The sequence below is a fragment of the Biomphalaria glabrata genome, chromosome 6, assembly GCF_947242115.1.
Source record: "Biomphalaria glabrata chromosome 6, xgBioGlab47.1, whole genome shotgun sequence".
Taxonomy (NCBI): Eukaryota; Metazoa; Mollusca; class Gastropoda; family Planorbidae; genus Biomphalaria; species Biomphalaria glabrata.
The window spans coordinates 22,792,816-22,816,097 of NC_074716.1; the positions used below are offsets into that span (position 1 = coordinate 22,792,816).

Genomic DNA, 23,282 nt, shown 5'->3' on the forward strand with positions numbered 1-23,282 from the left:
CCTCGGCGAGAGGAACAAGTATAAGAGTTCACTGAGGTCAGTCTAGTAGGCTCCATCATTTTATAGCCTACACACTTAGCGATTAAAAAGCAACATGATGCCTATATGTTTCTTATACCTAGAGTTCACTGTATGCATGTGTAGGCCTACAGTTATTGTTACATTATCAAACTTAACATAATGATTTTGAGGACATGTCAGACTGGTGGCCGGTCATTTCATCCTTGGTCACTTCATGCCCGGTCATTTCATCCCCAATCAAATATTTTTTCTTTGTTATTGTTGTAATTGTGCTGTTAAAATTTTGCCTTTAAGTCACCATTTCATCGAATATATACATAGTTTGTTTAGAATACCTTTTTATATTTTTGACTTATTATTATAGTTTTTATAGTGTACCCCCTTCTCTCTTCAGACTTGTTGAAAGAATATATTTCAATAAGTAGATCTAGTGTAGTGCGTGGTTTGTATTTAGTTCTATTGTTTCTGTTTGTTGTAGGGATGTCAATATTATCCTGCACATATTGCGTGATGTAATGATCAAAGGCCAAGGTGTGGTGGAAGTAGGGAAAATCTTTTGAGAGATATAAGAACAATTTGAATAATTATGATCACGCCGCTCGAGAATCAGCGCTCATAATTTATCATCAAAGTCCAAGGTGTGATGGAAGTAGTGGAAATCTTTTGGGAAATGAGAACGATTAGAATACTAGAATCATATCTTGCCGCTGATAACTTATCTCCTGACGGCCATCGTTCACTTTATTTGTCAATCGTTTTTTCTTAAATCTGAGCGTGCCATTTCAAACCCAAATATAACGTTTTATTTATTCCAATAAACGCTGACTTTAAGAAAGACGCAACACTGGCAAAGAAATTACAAATGATGTACAGCAATACGAATCAAAGAATCGTCTTCTGTAGGCCCCTATCTACTTGGAATAGATTATCTTATTGATTTCAATTAACACGCAAAAATAATTTTTACATTAGCTCTATAGTCTATCTATAGATCTAAATGTTAATTCTTTTTTTTTTATTTTTAATGACATTAGGCCTATATTATATTCTTATTTATTAATGTGTAATTCTTTTTGTCATGTAAATAAAAAAAATCTATGAAATATTGTTAATTTCATACTTTTTTACAATTATTTTTTGATGGATTAGAGAATGAAATGACCAGGGGATGAAATAACCAGGGGATGAAGTGACCAAGGATGAAATGACCGGGGATGAAGTGGCCGGCAATGATTAAATGACCGGGAACCGTCAGACTATTGAATGCCCATTATATATACAATGCCCGGGCCGATTTTAACACCGAGTCCGCCTCTGGGTACAACCATCAACAACAAACTGAAATGGAGTGAACACTGTCAAAACCTTTAGGCTACACAAATATTCACCAACGTCTTTTCTATCTTAGAAAGCTAAGGAAGTTTAACATCGACTAAACAATAATTAAACTTTTTTTTTTATACATCAGCAGTCTAATTAACTTTGCCATCACCTGCTGGTATGGTAATACTTCACTTGCAAAAAGACTTAGACTAAATAGACTAATTAAAAAAAGCATCGTATAGGCCTATCACTCGAACACAGCTACCATCTCTTGAAGAGCTTTTCTATGAAAGATGCCTTTCCAAAACACTCAAGAAACCACTATTACATAAGATCTGAACGAAGTGGTCGTCTCCTTTCCATTAGAACTAAAACAGAAAGATTTAAAAACTCCTTCATCCCACTGTCGGTCAGAGTGTTACAAGATCATCTGTCATCATCGAGAAGTTCATAGAAGTCTAATTCATAAAGCGCTGGTTGTGAGTGTGTAGCCTATGTGTTTCGTGTGTAAATGTTGTTTGTATTTGCATCTATAATGTTATTGTTACAGTAGTTACCAGTTACGCTGAGGTTGTCAATTGTTGTCAAACTGAATTTCCATTTGATTGGGTCCAAAAAAATTATCTTATCTTATATTATCTTATCTTATCTAGATCTAAATCTAAATAGTAAAATACATCCTTACGGATGATTTGTTAGTTAAAAGTTGGCAATACGCTTAGATCTAGACATCTTTAGGAAGAAAAGAAAAGTCTTTTGGACGTCTTGGTAAGGGAAGTCGCCTTCAAGGGTGTTGAATTAGATCTTGATTCTAGATATCTATATCAAGAAAAGATCTAATATTGTTATTCTTAACAATTTGGTAGCGTAAGACCGTAAGGTCATCGCTAAATATTATTGACAAAATGGAACCATATTCGGATTTTGAAAGTGACAGTAACTTTGTTGATTTTTTACAATTTGAAGATGATGAAAACATGGAAGACATGAGTTCTATAACTCAAGTTTGTGTTGATGAAGACCCAGAAGAAGATACTGACGATAAAACAAATAGATCTAGATCTATAACTAGATCTAAAAGCGAAGGGGATATATCATTTGAGTCAGATGGCTCCAAGAAAACTTCAGAAATCAATGACAGAGCAACTAGATCTAGATCTATGAAATCTAATGCTTCAAATTCGAATTTTATTATTGAAAATGACATCGATGAAATAAATGATAATGATCACGATGGGTAAGTTTATATAGTCTAGATCTGAATCATCAATCATCACTTTGACTCCATTCTTAATTTAGATTTAGATTATAGATTGGATGGCTGCCTGGTTGTGCGGTTTGCGCGCTGGACTGACATTCAGATTTATCGATGGTCCAGGGTTCAAACCCTGCCCGCTCCCATCCCCTGTCGTCCTGCGGGAGGTTTGGACTAGGAAGTAATTATCTTCAACTCTGAAGGAACATCCGAAACATGTAAAACATTTTACAAAACAAACATCTAGTAGTAGAATCAATTCAATCAATAACCATGATTTGATTGCCAGGGGAACAAAAGAGTGTTTGTGTCTGTTTGTCTTTGCTATCGGTGTCTTGTATCTCTTTTGTGATGGTAAAATCACAAAATCCTGACACAAAGGGTGATTCTTTATTTCAATGATCTTGACATTACAGGGTACTGTAACATTTAGTATATGTGCTTTAATGAGATGGGAGAGTCGAAGAAACGAAAGTAGACTCTTAATGTAGAAACTACCAGAAAAAGTGGACAGATCTTTGCCTTTTTATGGAGCACGAAAATAAGCCAATATTTTTTATTGGTATAGAGATGTTTGTGGCTGTTTTTAAAGAACATAAAACTTAAACAGCATTATGAAATCAATAAACAAATATTGTGGCATTCTTAGTTTGAGCCACCAAGAAAAAAAATGCTAAGAAACGCCTAGAGATTAGAGGATTGACAAGATTATTTACCAAGAAGGGACAAGAAAATGAGTCAGTGGTAAGGGCATGGTAAAGAAATGCTCACAATTTAAGTAGTGAAATGAAGCCTTTTTTTTAGACTTGGGCAGGGAAAGCTTTAGTTGGGGGTCAATATCAGTGATGGAAGAAATGTGTCATGAAAATAAGAATGCAGTTGAGTTGAAGCTGCCACTCTTTTTTGCAAGACAGTTAGGAATCTCAATTAAAAACTAAGAGATAGAGCAGAAGAGCTTGAAATTTAAAACCATTAGCGCCAACATAACTGATAGCGTTCGACTCTTGCTACTTGTTCGCAATGCAAAAAGCAATTTTTAAATCACAGAAAAGATATCTGCTATGAGAAACATTCTTTGGGACCACCACTGGCAAAGACCTGTTCAAAGAAATTTCAAACATCATGGAGAAGTAGGCTTCTTTCCTTTGGGAGTAATTAGTGGAAGTGACTACTGATACTGCCAGAAGTATTTTCAGGTCAAACGGAACCTCTGTGTCAAGAAGCTGAATCAGACTGATATAAGCGCCTTCTAAATGAAATTACAACTCTTTCATTTAGCGGGCAGAAAGGGGGGAAACTTTGTGGCGTCATCGCCTTACAGACGATCATCTAGATTCAGTACTTCAACTTGGTGTATCATCAATGCAGTGGGATCTTAAGAAATTGGTTTTGGATAAACTTCCTACATAAACATGAATTAGTGTAAATATTATATTCAAATGGGAGGCACGGTGGCTGAGTGGTAAAGCGCTTGGCTTGCAACCCGAGGGATCCCAGGTTTGAATCTTGGTGAAGACTTAGATTTCAGTTTCGGGATCGTAAGGTCACCTCTGAGTCCAACTAGATCTAATGGGTGCCTGACGTTAGTTGAGGGAAACATAAAGGCTACATGACACTCTCGTTAGCCGAGGACCACAGAAATAGATGACCTTTACATCATTTGCCCTATAGATCGTAAGGTCTGAAAGGGAAACTTTTTAAAAAATTATATCCACGGATTTCTAATAAAAGTGCTTTATTTTTTTATGTAATGTTTTTGTATCTTTTCTGTTATGTGGCTTGCGACATGAATCTTGCAAATAAAAATGGCCCACTGGCCGAATATGGTTTCACATCGCTGTTTCATCTAATTAATAATTGAATTAAAAATAATTACATGTAACAAATTTTTCTGTTACCTACATCATAACATCGAACCGACCTGAACCCAAACTTTAGACCTAACCTAACCCGAACTATAATCGTCATCGAACTGAACCGAACCCGAACTTAAATCTGACCGAACAGAACCCAAACTTTAAAAGTTGGATTCTATTCCCTAGTCATAACATCAGGACCAAAAAAGGGGGGCTGAAGCCGGTCAAGTTCTTTTTCGAGTGACAAAAAAGTTATAGTTTCATTGTAATGATTAATCCATGTTTATTAGCCAAGTAAAATGATATTATTACCAATGTTTAAAATATGATTAAAATATTGTTACATCATAACATCTTGTAATAAAAAGTGTACATCATTTTTGCGAGAGGCGCAAGAAACAATCTCAAGTTTACTAGACCTGACTTTTAGCTTCAAGAACATATTTATGACATTCCGGAATCTGAGGTGAAAAATTATGCGTTGGTCAGTTCATTCTACTCTCTATTATTTACTTAATTTTTAAGGAGTAGAGAGGAATTTTCTGTAGATGAGAGGCTCAGAGAAGAGCAAGCAGGCTTCCGAAGAGGCAGATCATGTGCAGAGCAGATCTTCGTTCTATGAAATATCATAGAACAAAGTCTCGAGTACTAACAATGGCTAACGATCAGTTTCATAGACTTTGAAGAAAGCGTTTGAAAGTGTCCACTGAGCAATGAATCAGCCTGCCTTTGGTATTCTATGGCATGAACAAAACCGAATGACGGACTTGGATTTCTGCGATGACTTTGCACTACAGGGGGCTACAAATAAATGCATACAAGAAATGACAGATAGAGAGGCACCCAAAATTGGCCTCCACATAGACTTGGATAAGATTAAAATTTTGTGAGTTGGCTATAAGGCAAAGGGTGCTCCTGTTAGACTTGGCGAGTCAAAGCTTGAAGAGTTGGACAAGTTCATATACCTTGGCAGCATCATAAACTATGGGGATGCCTACCATAACGTTGTGTGGAAAATAGGAATGTGCATACAATGTACTTTTTTTTTTTGTTTTTGTTTTTAATAAAAAAAACAACATGTTTTCAGTAAATCTTTTTAATAGCTATCACAATTGAAAACTAAACACAAGTAATATATTTTTGTTGTTAATAAACTCATTCATTCATAGCAATAAATTGACAACAAACAGAACTTTTTAAATAACTTATATCAAACAATAATTTCTTCCCTTTATAATAAGGATAAGGATCTCTCTGGAGACGCTGCTCTTTGCCTCCTCCGCTGTAACTTTGTATGATCTTGCATAAGCATCCTCATTTTCCATGTCATCTCTGTTATTTTAAGGACTGTTTTAGATTTGTTGGAATAATGTTTTCTCCTCTTGTTTTTTGTTTCTTTTACTTTTTATTTATCTATGTAAAAGCTTATATTCATTTTTGTTTAATATAAATCTTCCCTACTAAAAATCTGCATTTTTGAATGAATTCAATTTTTTTTTGTTTGAAGATAGAAACCATGAACATTATGTTTCTTTAAATTCCTCTATTTTTTTTTGTTTCAGTTACATTCATCATACTATCTCAGAGGATGAAATCCTTATGCAAATCAATCCTGGTAGCAGCAAGATGCCATCCAACCCATCCCATGCTACACTAACTATTGAAAGCCAGAATCCCAGAACCAAAGCTAAAGAAGTCACCAGGTAACTGGTGAATGAATTAGAAAATGTCTCTCAAAACTTACTCAAATATATTGCTTTCACCACACAATTAACATGTTGTTTCCTTTTTCATCTCCTCCATCCTCAGACGTTCTTATCTGCTACAATCCTTAAAAAAAATAATTTAATCAGCAAATAGACACACACTCCATAACAGACTCTGCATGTATTGAATAATTTAATTCTTTCAATATGCTGTGTTTTTTTTTTACAGTTTAAATAAACCTAAATGCATTTTTTGTTCTGTGCATAGGTTCAAGTGCACATTTTCTGGATGTGCTAGAACATACAGTACACCTGGCAATTTGAAAACTCATGAAAAAACACATCGGGGTAATCCAATTTGACTTTGTTTATGTATTTTTGCTACCCACTTGTTATAAACAAAGTAAAACATAGAAAACCATGTCCATATACTATGGCTGCAAATCAGAAAATATTATATTCTATTTAAAAAAAAAATGAATGATAGATTATGATTGATCTTGGCCCTGTCACTGAAACGTGTCATTAACTGTCAACTACAGAAACAGAGAAACACTAATTCCCTGTCTAAAGGAGAAACATTTAAATTAAAAGCTAATACAAAACTGTGTCAGTTGTCTTTTTTAATGTTAGCCTTTGTTTGTTGCAACATTTACTCAGAAAACATTCTTCCAAATGAACTGATTCCTTCTGTTCTCAGGGGAGTATACCTTTGTATGCAGTGAGATGGGCTGTGGTAAGAGATTTTTGACTTCATACTCACTGAAGATTCATGTCCGGGTCCACACAAATGAGAAACCATATGAATGTGATAAACCAGGCTGTGAGAAATCTTTCAATACAATTTACAGGTATCGTTATAAATAAAGTCTAGATTGTTTTCCAATCGATTGTGACCATGTAGTATAGTTTTTTTTTTTTGCTTTTTTTTTTTTTTATTTACTAGATAAAGTTGAGAAATTTAAGTTTTAGGCTCAGCTATCTTTTTTAAAATTTTCTTAATTCTTTGACTTTGGAATTATTTTTTTATATTTGGACGAAATTAATATTTTTGCCCTTATGGAGAGCGAAAAAATGCTTTTATTAAATTTTTATAGCTTTTTTGTTTGTTATTAAAAAACTATATGTTTTGGTATTAAATTAAAGGAGAATGCATGTACTTTTTATTTAACACAAATTAATACTTGAAAAACAATAATAAACAATAATTAATATTAATGAATATTAAATATGAAAACTAACCCACTGCAAAGTCTCCAGGATCTAGATTTGGACCAGATCTAGGAAAAAATTTTTTAATAATAGAGTCGCACAAAACTTGTATATATTATAAAACATTTAAAAGACATCAAATGGAAATCTTGAGCTTGTTATCCATGTCACTACTACCATAGGAAAAAGAAAACTGGCTAATGGTGGACAAGTCAACAGTTCTAGCTCTAGGAAATAAATTATGATCCAAATTATTACAAATAATTTTTTTAAGGACATTTATTCATAATTTATATATAATACACTTAAAGGACAATGTAAAGATAGTCTTGAGCCGATTATCTCATGTCACTACTATCTAGTACATCAATATAAAGAAAATAAAGCCTTTTTCTCTGCAAGATATAAGTTTTAAGCAATTGAAAACATGTGAGAAAAAAAAACAAACCACCTTTCAAATCACTGATGTTGCCAGCGTTGAACTGCACACTATGGTGGGTCAAATCAATGCTTGGAGCATTGTTACAGAGTCGCGTTACAAGTTCAAGATATCTTCAGGAAAAAAAGATCCTTATATCCTAGTTTTATTCCCCCTATCCCCAATTGAGATCAGACAAACCACTTTTTGTAACAACATTGAAAAGAACATAAACACCCACCTGCTGTTTAAAACTTCTTTCCATTCATTTGATTCTCTCTCTCTTTTTAAATTGTTATTTTCTCAGTACGCCTTCATCCTACATTCTGTTTGTTAAATTTTTTTTTTTGAAATGTATTTTAGATTGCGAGCTCATGAAAGGCTTCACACAGGTGAAACATTTAAATGTGGCTCAGATGGTTGCACCAAATACTTCACCACTTTGAGTGATCTCAGAAAACACATTCGAACTCACACTGGGGAGAAACCATTTATGTAAGCGGGGCATAGAGTCTCATTAGTATATAGACAGGTTCCTAGTTAAAATGTTTCATTTTATAAAGATTTGTTTAATAAAAAGATTTTCTAATGTGTTTTTAAATTGAAAATAATAATAATGGTACAATAATGTTGAATTGTATTTTTTGTTCTGTTTCATAGATGTAATGAAAATGGTTGTGGAAAGGCTTTTGCAGCAAGTCATCATTTAAAGTCTCATAACAGAATTCATACAGGTAATCTAGATTCCCTTTGATGCCAGTGGTACAATTTAAAAAAATAGATTGAAAGTCTCATAACAGAATTCATACAGGTAATCTAGATTCCTTTTGATGCCAGTGGTACAATTTAAAAAAATAGATCTAAAGTCTCATAACAGAATTCATACAGATAATCTAGATTCCCTTTGATGCCAGTGGTACAATTTAAAAAAATAGATTTAAAGTCTCATAACAGAATTCATACAGGTAATCTAGATTCCTTTTGATGCCAGTGGTACAATTTAAAAAAATAGATTTAAAGTCTCATAACAGAATTCATACAGGTAATCCAGATTCCCTTTGATGCCAGTGGTACAATTAAAAAAAATAGATTTAAAGTCTCATAACAGAATTCATACAGGTAATCCAGATTCCCTTTGATGCCAGTGGTACAATTAAAAAAAATAGATTTAAAGTCTCATAACAGAATTCATACAGGTAATCTAGATTCCCTTTGATGCTAGTGGTACAATTTAAAAAAATTGAATAAAGTCTTATTATTCTTCAGAATGGTTGAAACTAAAGAATTATATGAATCCCTGGTCTAGAATAGTTTTATGAAACATGTTCAAGTAAATGATACAATCTTTATTCTTCTCTTTGTGTGTTGCAGGAGACAAACCCTATGAATGTACACAAGATGGTTGCTGCAAAGCATTTACTTCTGTCTATAGCTTAAAGTCTCATGTTTCTAAACATGGCAAGGAATCAGAGAAAGGTAAACATGATCATATTTGTAAAATAATTATATTACTACTAATGTGCCACATTAATCATGACCATTCATTTATCCATTTCTGCAGTCCCATGTGTTCTTTTGTTATTATGTGAGGTACTTTGCTATGCCACTTTATGTTATAATTATTGAACAGGATTCCAGTATCCCTAGTCAACTATGAACTTTTAATGGCAATGCTGGATTGATCTCGCACCTCGGTTCTGGCTGTTAGTAATTCTTAAAGTTATGTTTTAAAGCATATTTAAATTACTCTTGCTTTGTTTATTCTTGACTTGATGTCTGTTGCACTGAATACTTGGTCTTGTTTATTGGTGATGGGATACAGAATATCTCTGTGATATTGTGACCTTTCACACTTCCACACCTATATGCCTTCATTTAGAGCCCTGGGAATTTCCAAGAAGAAAAAAAAAGCTTACAATGCAGTACATTGTAAAAATAGTCAAATACCACAAACCCTGCTTTGGCTCAATTTTGGACCCTGCCAATGTAGAACTATATGATTAAAGACATAATATCTTAAAGCCTTGGAATGAGAGCATCCCCTCCAATGTAGAATTATATGATTAAAGACATAATGTCTTAAAGCATCCCCTCCAATGTAGAATTATATGATTAAAGACATAATGTCTTAAAGCCTTGGGATGAGAGAATCCTTTCCAAGAACTACCTGGTTCATGGTGAAAAAAAAAGGTAAAACTTTTCAGCTAAAAAAGAACAAGTAGACCTCATCACTGTACAATCTTATTTTGTAGAGCTACATAAATAGGGAGATACTGGTTTCTATACACACAAGGCTCTAAGATGGAAAGGTCAAATGTGCCTGCAACTGCAGTGACTGCTTTATCTTGCTTGCTTTGTGATGTTGAAAACATTCTGTTTGAAGATGATTACAAATGAGCATTAATGAAAGACAGAAAATATTTGAGTGATATTTTTGTAGGAACAAAAACTTGTAATAAAAATGTAATCTTGTCTTTTTGGTTAATACTTGTAAATGATTTGATTCCCATGTATTTTGATATTTCAGGTTCTCAGCTCAGCAGTACTAAAGGCTGTTCTGGTGGTTGCCATGATGACAGCTGTGAAAACATGTCTACACTACAGAATGTGATACTAGTCAATCCCAACCCTGGCTTAGAGCCAGTCAAAAATGAACCTGAAGATGTGAGTTTGTTGTTTTTCTTTTCTTGTGTTAGACTGGGTTCTACTCACTATAATAAAGTGGATTTTGTTGTCCTTACAACTCATAGTTACTTCACAATGATTTAAGCAAATGTTCTCATGTTAGAAGTTTTAATGGGTGCTAAATGTTTACTTTTATTTTCACCTTATCACTGAATGGAATGTTCTGTTTCAGATTCCTCTGAGTGTAGAGCAGGTGATAAAATCCATGTATTCAAATCAGATTGTCAGTGAAAACTACTCTCAAGAAATAACCTCTGGAGAAGACAGTGAGATATATCTATCTATCTTATATGTTTTAACCACAATACAGGAATGATTAGACTCTTTCTAGTTCTAGTATTTGTAAGGTCTATTTGTGAATGGAAAAGGTCAAGCAGTAAATGCCATGTGCTAAAAAAATACTAGATGCCATTTGATAGTAACATTAAAATACAAATAAGAACAACATAGTTTACATTTGCAGAGAGTGGCTCATTCCAAAATGTATTCAACTGTTAAATAACCTAGCCATGTCAGTATCTAGCCATTCTCAAGGAAGGAGGGAATGCAACGAAATGAAAGAAATAGTATATATATATTTTTTTTTTCAAAGAGATGTGCAAGAAACAATTCAAATTTTTCAGGGAAAATTGAAACACTTTATTCACTAAACTTTGAGACTGAAACACTTTATTCACTAAACTTTGAGACTGAAACACTTTATTCATTAAACTATGAGACTGAAACACTTTATTCACTAAACTTTGAGACTGAAACACTTTATTCACTAAACTATGAGACTAAAACACTTTATTCACTAAACTTTGAGACTGAAACACTTTATTCATTAAACTATGAGACTGAAACACTTTATAGACTGAAACACTTTATTCACTAAACTTTGAGACTGAAACACTTTATTCATTAAACTATGAGACTGAAACACTTTATTAATTAAACTTTGAGACTGAAACACTTTATTCATTAAACTATGAGACTGAAACACTTTATTCATTAAACTTTGAGGCTAAAACACTTTATTCATTAAACTATGAGACTGAAACACTTTATTCATTAAACTTTTAGACTGAAACACTTTATTCATTAAACTATGAGACTGAAACACTTTATTCATTAAACTTTGAGACTAAAACACTTTATTCATGTTTATGTCCTTTATCATTTGTCATACATCCATTTTATTAAAAATTTGTATAAGTATTTAATTATCTTTTAATATAATTGGTTGATTTAAGGTTTCATTTTTTTTAAATGAGTTGTTTCTTTGATATTATTCTTTACATAAATGCATTGTTAATTTTGCTTGCAGGTGTCTCTTCAGGAATGGTACAAGAGATTTTAAGACCTGTGATATCTTTAGGGACTTCTCCACAACAAACTTCAGTTTGTCTTGACATGTCCAATCAATCTGTAGCCATGCTCCCATCAACATTGCAAGTTGGTGCAGTCAACAGTTTGGTGCAGACACCCCAGGTGGGAATACTGCAGTCCAAGCCTGGGGAACAAGGAACTGTGTCGCCAAATGTCCATCTGGTTGGTGCAGTGAATGCAAATGAGGCTGCAGACACATTGCTTACTCTTCCAGCTGGCATTTCTGACCTTAACATGCTGACATCTGAGCTAGTCAAGTCTCTACTAGGAAACAACACAGTCATGGTACAAAGTGGAGATGGGGGCCTTGTGCAGATACCTACATCTGTCTTGCTGCGGAATGACTCTGTTTCTTCATTGGCCCCATGCTCAGCTGCATGTGCAATGTTGGACCATTCCAGTCTTACTGCAAGTCATTCTATGGCAGCTAATAGTGGTACCTTAGGCTCCATGCCTGGTCTAGGGATGGTCACCTCACAGAACCCTAGCACAGAGACATCTGTTTTGCTACCAACCACACCTGCATATTCTGTTGCTCATGTGTTACCCACCCTTCAATCAGGCCCTATTCAGACAGTTGCAGACCTGGTCACATTGAAGGGGCTTCCTTCTCAAGGAGTGCCATCAATACAGTTGAACAGCCAGCCGAATGTATCATTTAGCTTCAACAGTGATAACTTAGATCAAAGCTGTGGTGCGTCTTTCTCATCTCTGACATTGATGGACCCAGCGGCATGCTCTGCCGTGCCCAGCATGGATGAGGCCAGCACTTCTGTGTCGCTGAACCTCACAGATAACTCAGTGCCCCCTGTCATTCTGAAGTGTCCACCAGTGGCACACACTCATGTTGCCTCCTCTGGAGCAGCCTGCCCTAAGTCATGTACACCCTCACCCTCCCTGGCTAATTCAGCTGCTGTTTCTGGACTTGCCCTGGCACCTGACGGAACACTTATCTCAGCCATACAAAAAGGAATTCCAATATCTATGTTAACAGGGACATATCCTGATAGCATTGTGCTGAATCAAGTGTTTGTTCCTATTTATAGCAACACAGACAAGGGACCTATTATTGAGCTTGTTCCAATCAAAACAAATACTTAAGGTTTACATCTCAAAATTCAAACAAGCAATATCTATGTTTAAATTATTTTATCTTTGCTACTGAACTGGAGTTTATTAATCCTAGAAAGATAGAATGGGGAATGTTACACTAAAACATGATTAGCACTATCACTTGTTGGATTAATTCATCTTTATAAACAATTGCTCAGCAGAATATTTCTTTCTTTATAGGCAATACTTTTGTTACATTTTGTGTGTATGTATTGTCAGTCTTTTCTTAGATCACTAGAAGGATGATTTGATATTTCTTTGAATTCTGTGCTTTAGAGCTGAATGGTTGGGGTTTTAATGTTGCAATAGCCTGTACAAATATATTATTATTGAGAGCAAATGCGGTTAGTTTTCATAAGAGTGTAGTGTAGGAGTTGCTTCACAGTAAATGTTCCAATGAGGATTTCTTTGACTGTGATTTCCATACATTGGTTAGGCACTATCGTTTCAGGATTCTATAAGCATCAATTTTTTTTTACTTCTATCTATGAACCAGGTTGGACACTCTCCACATTACAGTAAGTCTTGAACTGGAGACCAAAATAATAAAATTTTTTTTTGAGTTTTCATTATGCATTGAACAGCATTCAAATGATACAAAAAAACTGGACACTGACATATATGTATTACTAGCCATATGTTACCCGGGGCCTGCGGGTCTCAATATGCGCGTTACTAATATAGTACATTAGAATAGTTTGTGGGAAGCGTGGTCGAGTGGCTGAGTACGCTTGAACTTGGCTTGGCTACCTATGAAGGGGGCTCGAGGCTCGACACCCAACTTGAGTTGAGCTGTGTTTAATAAGCACCTAAAGGCAGCACGGAAACAAATGTGAATGGACCATAGCACTCTGAGCATTCTTTTACCTTTTTTACCTTTACCTATCCCTTAGTCTGTTGGACCGTTGGGGCACCAGGCAAGATTTGTCGACCGTCTTTCTCCATTCCTCCCTTTTTTTTGCCTTGATCAGAACCTCTCTCAATGGCAGGCCTGTCCATTCTTTAATGTTGTCCTCCCATCGCTTTTTCTGTCTGCCTCTTCTTCTTTTTTTTTTTTGGCACTGTTCCCTGAAGAAAGGTCTTTGCGAGCCCCGTAGATCTTGTAATGTGGCCAAAGGTTTTAAGCTTTCGTTTTTTCACAATAGTAAGCAGGTCGTCATGAGCTCCGATCGCTACAGTAACCCTGTCTCTGATTTCTTGGTTTGTGACTGAGCATTCTATATGCATTAAAGTAGCGTTATTTAAAAGCTATAATAATAATTACAAACTATTAAACAAAATAATCTTATAAGTTAAGCGAATGCGTGAATGTAAAAATAGTATGAACAGTGCTATTAAAATAGCTAATCGACTTAATCCATTTTGTTACAAAAATATTTGCTTGCATATATTATATATTGAGATCTAGATCTAGAGTCTAATATAGTTTTTGACCTAGATTAAGCTTAGATTCCTTTGTTTAAATTAAGTAAAATACATCTACTTTCACTAAACATTTTTGATCTATCATGTTAAGGTTGAATTTAAGGTTCAATAAGCTTATTAATTATTTTATGTTAGTACATTTATTATCACCCATATAGAGCCTCAATTGCCTGTCCAATCACAGCATGTTTTCACTGGGCATAGGAATAGAGAGATGTGTAACATTTCAGTCTTGTCTAATGAAAGAATGTATGTCAGGACTTCGCAGATATTAGGAACAAATTTATGTAAAAATGCTTTTGAAAGACAAATTTGAAGCTTAATTTTATTAATAAAGAAATCAATAGACTATATTTTGTAATTTTATTTGTGTCAAAGTAAAAAACTATTTGTGCAAAGTGTAGTTTTAAAAATTAGATCTAGATCCTTTCGATCTTCTGTCATGTAACCATGATAAACATGGCCTAGATTTATTAAATACTAATAGCTGAATAGAGTTGGGCAACTTTTTTTTTTTGAGGGTCTTAAGTTTGTTTTAGGGCTACAATACATACACTACGGTCTAAGTTAGCACCCAAGGAACAATTCTGCCAAGTTTTATCAAGACTGGTGAAACGGTTTTGATTTCTATTCGGGACATACATACGCCTTATATTCTACTTTATAGTATAGATTGTTTCTACTTGAATTGCTTTATGATTTACTTGACATTTCAAGTTGATGAAATTTAACAAAATGCTATTAGTTACCAATATGTAGTAAAATGGTTATTTTCTCATGTTTTTTTTTTAAAAGAAATAGTTGGTTCTTCTTTATTATCTTATCTTAGTTGATATCAACTCTTATTAAATATTGTAAGTTACAAAAACTTAGTAAGTTGTGTAATTCATATTGGGACATAACTTATAAGAAAGTGTCTACTTTAGAAATATGTTTTTTTTTTGTTTGGTCTGAGTTTGTTTGTATTAGTGGCCCAATGTCCTAAAGCTGTGATAAAACAACTGAATCCATTGACCAGGCTAGAATGAAACAAGTGAGATTACAAGAGCTTCAATGTATTTTACACAAATGCTTTTGTTCACTTTAAGTTTCCTAGTGTTTTGATATACCATTATAAATACTTCAAGTTCTAGATGATTTGTACAAGAATTTCAATGCTATTGTAGTGATATTGACAATGTAGTATTAATCATTTCCTTCATTAAAGATTTGAATTTTGTTTGTTCTCTATCAATGTTTAGGTATCTAATTTTAAAATGTCATCAAATATTGGTTAGCACCATTATCAACACCATGTGTACACTACATGCATTTCAAAATGACAGTATTGTATCTGGACTAATTAATTTTAAATGTTCAGCTGAACCTCTCATTTCTCTCAGTACTTGGAGTCATACAAAACATTATTTTGCAATGCTCCATGTCTTGAGTAAAAACATAGGTGAGCATGTGTTATTGTTGAAAGTACTGGCTGGCCATAAGTGTTATTCATTGAAAATGTCGACACATTTGTTTCATAACTTTGTCTGTCCTCTTTATTAACCAATGCACATAGATCAAGGAAAAGTGGATCATTTAGTTGTTTGATGACTAAATGTGAGCATACAAACATGTTGAAGTTTTTTGAAGGCTACAGATGTTTTAAAGTTGGGTTGTTTTTTTTAGCAGAAAATGTTGTTTGAGAAATGTTATTCACTTTAGAAATACATTGAAGAGTTTATAGTAACTCAGTGTCTAGATATGTATTGGTATGTTTGTGTTTTCAATACTAGATCATGCTGTGTATCTGTTTGTATATAACCATTTCCATTTGTGATACAGTCATGTCTGCTGTACATATAATATAAAATACTAAATTAACTTGTATATAAATCATTTTTTTCTGCCATACAGTGAAGTTCAAGTCCCACTAGCTTTCCCCCTTCTTTCTACTAAGTGTACATAGGTCATGCACATTTGTGATATTGGTTTATGAGAGGGAGAACTATTTATGTTGTGAGTGTGTAAAATCTGATGTAAATATATATATTAGAAACAAAACAATGAATTTATTGCTAGAGGCCCACTAGGATGGTTGTTGCTGTTGAATACTGAAGGACAAAATGGTCATCTACCAAGTGCCTTTTTTTTTCATGTAGAACTCAGACAATTAATTCTGCCACTTTGTACTAATGAAATCATTTTCAATTTGAAGGAAAGTAGCAGTTGATTGAGACAGTTGGAGCTAAGCCTCCTTCCTTTTCTCATATCCATCCACTAAATGTAACAACTACATGATCTAGGTATCCTTTGGGCAGAGGATGTGCTGTGAACAATTTCTTGTAATAGGTTTCAACAAAATCACCTACTACTTTGTCCTCAGCATATGGCCTATTCCCATTGAAATGATTAGCTTATCCAGAAATCATCCTTAAAAATATGCTAAACCCATAGATGGAAAAAAAAACACAACCTTACCAGGTTTTTAATTTGAACTAGTCAATAATACACTCAAATACTTGGAAAGGGAGGGGGGTGGCTGATTGGTAACGCTATTGGGCTCCAAACCAAAGTGTAAAAAAAAGTATAGTACCCTTTTCAGACCTTGTGACCTATAGGGCTGATTATGTAAAAGTCATCTGTATCTATGACCAACAGTTGATGAGGGTGTCATGTAGCCGGCACAGTGATCAAACTGAGGGGTATTGGGTTTGAATCTTGGTGAAGATTAGGATTTTGAATTATGGGAATTTTGGACACCCCTGAGTCCACCCAACTTAGATGAGTACCTGACATTAGTTGGGGAAAGTAATGTGGTTGGTCATTGTGCTTGCCACATGACACCCTCATTAACTGATGTCTTTTTTTTTTCTGCTAGCTATGTAACATTCATAATGACATCTCTGCTCAATCTGAGGCTGGTACTCATTTTGAGCAGGCTTAACTTATTCAAGGCCTACTAGACCAATGAAAAATCTAATTTCTTCTAGAAATTATCTAAGAATGTTTCTTTACCATTGAGTCATCTTATAACTGTACAAATCTGACTTATCTGATTCTCTAAAGCAGTTGTATTATTTGATTTGACTTGAAACTGGTTTCTATTATTTCTCAGTCATTATGTCTCACATCTATTCTGCCATTGTTTTCTTCTGTCACCATTCCACTAGTTTTCATACAAACTTTCTTGAATAGGATTAGCATTGACTTCATCATTCAACTTGTGCTTTTGATCAATCTACACCTTGTAAACATTTAATAATAAGAATGTTCTTTATAAAGTATCATATTTGTCAAAGCTCATATTTTGTAACTTAAATCGTATGACTTGCTTTATCCACAACCAATTGTTGTCCTTTAGTGGCACCATTTTTTTGTTAGTTATTTTTCCACTATTTACCCCAACATACTTATAAACCAACTGTACTATGGACTCCCTGTACTGTGGACTCCTTGTATTGTATGAACAAAGAAACAATGCAGGCCAGTAATCCATCGACATTTTATCCATCTATTTCATCTGATGCTTTGTTGTGTAAAATGAATCAAAGACTTGTGTGCCAATATTCTCATGCACTATGTTCATAGTTTGATGTACTCTTGTTACTATTTATTCACACATTAATAATAAACTAATTTTTATGGTGTTTGCACTAAGTCAGTGTTTTTTTTTTGTTGTTGCAGTGCTCTTTAAAATGAGTGGTTCACAGGTTCACATTCCTAGAGACAAACATTAAATTTTTAAATTATTTTTGCTCAATGTGCCATGAATAGTTTTTGGACCTGTGAGAAAGGTTGTATCTGGGAGAACATTTCTGTATTGCCTTGAGCACACACACACATCAAGTTGATAGGGAGACATGGAGTTGTCTCCCAGTCACATGGCCCACCAATTTAGAATACTTTTTAAAAATGGAAATACTGAAATAGTCTCCTATATAATAGAATGCAGATATATAACACACTTTTGTTCAATTGTTTTTTTTGTTGTCATCCATGAACTCAGTTGCTTGATTCATTTGTTTATTTCCTGTAAGCTCACCAACATTACAATGCAACGATTTTGAAGTTTATAGATTTAAAAAATCCACAATTTTTTGAAAACCAAACTGAATATTAATACTCAACAGAAATTTACTGAAAGTATTTTGCTATTGTTATTTTGTAACATTTAGTACATTCATTCAGTGGTCTTTGCACACAAGTCTGTCCCCCCCCCCCTTTTCCCAATTTTGTGATTTTAATACTTATTTTGTTTTTTGTTGTATATCCAAACTGATAAAAAAAAAATTATCTTAGCAAATGAGCTTATTGCTGCTTCGGACACCCACACCTTTGACTCTGATGCCTCCTTTGGCCAGGCCAAAACAAATTCTGAGATACTGTAATTACTTGCATAATAAAATACCATTCTCCTGCAACTGTACCAATGTTATAGCTGAGATGGCGCTAGCGTATATGTATGGACAGAAGGATGGTTCTTTCTGTTGCAGGTCACATGCTTACAGTGTTTCTTTTTCTTGAGCAACACATTTAAGTTCAACTATTTTCTTTTCTCCTTCAAATATCAGAGAAGTCTAATGGAGGACAAAAATACATTGGTAGTTAAAATTTAATTGGCCAGTAAAAATGAATATTTCTTTTAGAAAATGAGATGTTGGATTATCAAGGGATCATGAACATATGGGTTAATGTGTATGATCACATTCAGGACAGGGATCACTGATTAGTTGTGCTTCCTTAGCGCAAGTAATTCAACAACAAAAAAAAAAAAGAAATGATAGTCGAATTGTTCCATAGTTTCAATATTCGTTCCTAACTATTGATTTAATAGGCTCATAGATTGCTCCTTAAATTTTACCATCACACTGGCTATGTAAGCATTGTACTGAAACCATGCAGCATTTGGCTTGCCATGCTTTACTTATAGCTCATCAGTGTGGGACCATGTGTGATGTGCAAGTCGCAGGAGGGAACTCTTAGTCATAAATACAAATATTCTACTCTAGTTCCTCATGGCAAACTCACTGAACTTCAACATATGGCGATGTACTATTGAGAGTTTTCATAAAGTGTAGATCTAGTTATTAAAAAGACATAGCCATTATTATTAGGTTAGCTACTGGTAAAACTTGGGTTTTGTTACCCTATTAAAAGTCAAAGGGAATAGAATGGGTTTATTCTGATAGGTTAGTGTTTTTTTTTCCTTTAGAAATCTATAGGACTTACTAGATGTTTCTTCTGTATTTTAAAAATACATATTTGTTGAAACTATTGGATGGCCATCTGTTAGAATGACTGCCAGTTCTGTGTACTTTGTGTGTATGACCGCCAGTTCTGTGTACTTTGTGTGTATGACTGCCAGTTCTGTCTACTTTGTATGCATGACTGCCAGTTCTGTGTACTTTGTATGTATGACTGCCAGTTCTGTGTACTTTGTGTGTATGACTTCCAGTTCTGTGTACTTTGTGTGTATGACTGCCAGTTCTGTCTACTTTGTATGCATGACTTCCAGTTCTGTCTACTTTGTATGCATGACTGCCAGTTCTGTCTACTTTGTATGCATGACTGCCAGTTCTGTCTACTTTGTATGCATGACTGCCAGTTCTGTGTACTTTGTGTGTATGACTGCCAGTTCTGTCTACTTTGTATGCATGACTGCCAGTTCTGTCTACTTTGTATGCATTGACTGCCAGTTCTGTGTACTTTGTGTGTATGACTTCCAGTTCTGTGTACTTTGTGTGTATGACTGCCAGTTCTGTCTACTTTGTATGCATGACTTCCAGTTCTGTCTACTTTGTATGCATGACTTCCAGTTCTGTCTACTTTGTGTATATGACTGCCAGTTCTGTGTACTTTGTGTGTATGACTTCCAGTTCTGTCTATTTTGTGTGTATGACTTCCAGTTCTGTTTACTTTGTGTATATGACTTCCAGTTCTGTCTACTTTGTGTGTATGACTTCCAGTTCTGTCTACTTTGTATGCATGACTGCCAGTTCTGTCTACTTTGTATGCATGACTGCCAGTTCTGTGTACTTTGTGTGTATGACTGCCAGTTCTGTCTACTTTGTATGCATGACTGCCAGTTCTGTCTACTTTGTATGCATGACTGCCAGTTCTGTGTACTTTGTGTGTATGACTTCCAGTTCTGTGTACTTTGTGTGTATGACTGCCAGTTCTGTCTACTTTGTATGCATGACTTCCAGTTCTGTCTACTTTGTGTATATGACTGCCAGTTCTGTGTACTTTGTGTGTATGACTTCCAGTTCTGTCTATTTTGTGTGTATGACTTCCAGTTCTGTTTACTTTGTGTATATGACTTCCAGTTCTGTCTACTTTGTGTGTATGACTTCCAGTTCTGTCTACTTTGTGTATATGACTTCCAGTTCTGTCTACTTTGTGTGTATGACTTCCAGTTCTGTCTACTTTGTGTATATGACTTCCAGTTCTGTCTACTTTGTGTGTATGACTTCCAGTTCTGTCTACTTTGTGTATATGACTTCCAGTTCTGTCTACTTTGTGTGTATGACTTCCAGTTCTGTCTACTTTGTGTATATGACTTCCAGTTCTGTCTACTTTGTATGCATGACTGCCAGTTCTGTGTACTTTGTGTATATGACTGCCAGTTCTGTGTACTTTGTGTGTATGACTTCCAGTTCTGTCTACTTTGTGTATATGACTTCCAGTCCTGTCTACTTTGTGTATATGACTGCCAGTTCTGTGTACTTTGTGTATATGACTTCCAGTTCTGTCTACTTTGTGTATATGACTGCCAGTTCTGTCCACTTTGTGTGTATGATTCCAGTTCTGTCTACTTTGTATGCATGACTGCCAGTTCTGTCTACTTTGTGTATATGACTGCCAGTTCTGTGTACTTTGTGTATATGACTGCCAGTTCTGTGTACTTTGTGTGTATGACTGCCAGTTCTGTGTACTTTGTGTGTATGACTTCCAGTTCTGTCTACTTTGTGTATATGACTGCCAGTTCTGTGTACTTTGTGTGTATGACTGCCAGTTCTGTGTACTTTGTGTGTATAACTTCCAGTTCTGTGTACTTTGTGTGTATGACTTCCAGTTCTGTGTACGACATTGCTAAGTTGATTATCATTCCATTCATCTGACACTTTTGTTGTTAGATGCATGTTTTGACTCGGAAGTTGAGTAGCACTTTTATTATCAGACTGTGGTATTCCTTTGGATATTTTCTTTGGGGTTCTCAAATTAAATCACAGAGGACAAAACGTCTTATGTTAAAAACATAATTGAATGGGAAGTGTAAACTGGAAAAAAAAAAGTTGTAACACATTAGTTTAATGATAGTTGGACATAATAATAATAAGGCTTGTCTTCGAGTCCGAAGATTAGTGAGGAATGCAGTATTTCCCATGGCTGCGCAGTCCCAGCTGTGACCTACATACTTTGTCACATCCAAGGCAAGCATAACCATTGTTCGCAGGTGGTCGATTTAGATTTTATTTTCGCAGTCTGCGTTTGTCCTCGACAGCAGATTTTCTTTTGGTCTCAAATGTGTATCCCACGGCCTTCGTGAGTGACCTCCAGCTGTCTCTTTCTGAGGCCGCATGCAACCAGGTGCTCTCTTCTATGTTATGTCTATGTTGGACATAATGCTGGTACACTTATACACGGTTCAAAACTCTAGCCTTCAAGTAAAAGAAGTTTCAAGTAAAATGCTTACCTTACAATTCTATGGAGTATTATTTATTATCAGCATTTACCTCTGTGTTAATGTTGCATTCTACTCCATCCATGTCAATTGTTTAGATCAGTAGGTATTGCTCTTCACTGTAGGGAGTTATAGAACATACATTTCGCACTTGATATTTGTACACAATAACTTCATTTGCTAGATTTCTTGGAATGATAGAATCTAGTGTTGTAGTATTTTGACTGGTGAATCTTGTATAGTATTATTTTGGATGGTTGGTATGGTGCAGTAGTATTTTGAATATTGTAGTCTAGGAAGGTGTCTGTAATCTCTCTAGTTGTTTAATGAATGTATTTATGGACTGCTTTTGGTGCTCTGATTTATGTTTCATACTAAAAAATGTTTTTTTTTTGCTTGAAAATGAAACAATAAACTATAAGAAACTCTTTCAACTTGTTGACTTTGTGTTGATTGCTTTTGTAGTACCACGGAATTAATGACCATTATAGATCCAGTTCACATTTGGTTAGGTTAGAGTAGCTGATAGTTAGATCTGAGATGATGTGCACAGACATTTGACAAGTGACAATACCTAAAAGTTTCAGTTGAACAATGCTATAGCTATGAATTATAAATTTGAATGTTTAAGTTGCTTAGTTCTTTTACTTTCTCTATATTATAAAACAACTTGTGTAAATGTAATTTTAACTCGTTCTTAGTGTAAAATATAGTCTATAAAATCCCTCACTCCAAGCACAATAGAGGAGTTTCTATAATATAAAACTCACTTGGGAAGGGAGCTGGTCTATGAACAACATTTATCAAACTCCACAGATCATACAGAATGTATGATGACATCTCTTGGGAAAGGATTAGCCTATTTGTTTATACAGCTAAAGAAATGAAAAAGGCTAACCAACTAAGGTTATCTGAGTCCAGTTGGTGTATTGTATAGGTTGCTCACACTAAGAAACAAAACATAATTCCATAAACACTTAACAGGAATTATTAAAAGGTGATATTTTTTAATGTCCAGTTCTGTTGAACTTATTCGACAGTACATAATTAAAAAACAAACTTGCAAACACTGCTAGTTAAATGAAAGAATTTATTCTGCCAATGACTACAAAGTAAAGAAGTAGAGAACAATCTAAGAAATAATACAACATGGGAAGAATATCAGACACACAAACTAGTGAGGTTTGAAATAATACAACATGGGAAGAATATCAGACACACAACCTAGTGAGGT

The 23,282-nt window shown here is 34.6% G+C and overlaps 1 protein-coding gene across 1 annotated transcript; it reads left to right on the forward strand.

Annotated features, from left to right (window-relative positions):
* The first annotated feature begins 2,061 nt into the window (after positions 1 to 2,061).
* LOC106077381 (metal regulatory transcription factor 1-like) lies at positions 2,062 to 18,011 on the forward strand. The gene is made up of 10 exons (XM_013238150.2): positions 2,062 to 2,581; positions 6,018 to 6,158; positions 6,430 to 6,509; positions 6,862 to 7,012; positions 8,155 to 8,286; positions 8,452 to 8,525; positions 9,163 to 9,267; positions 10,319 to 10,455; positions 10,649 to 10,742; positions 11,786 to 18,011. The coding sequence occupies exons 1-10, from the start codon at positions 2,250 to 2,252 to the stop codon at positions 12,946 to 12,948; spliced, it is 2,409 nt and encodes an 802-aa protein (XP_013093604.2). The 5' UTR covers positions 2,062 to 2,249; the 3' UTR covers positions 12,949 to 18,011.
* Positions 18,012 to 23,282: the final 5,271 nt, after the last annotated feature.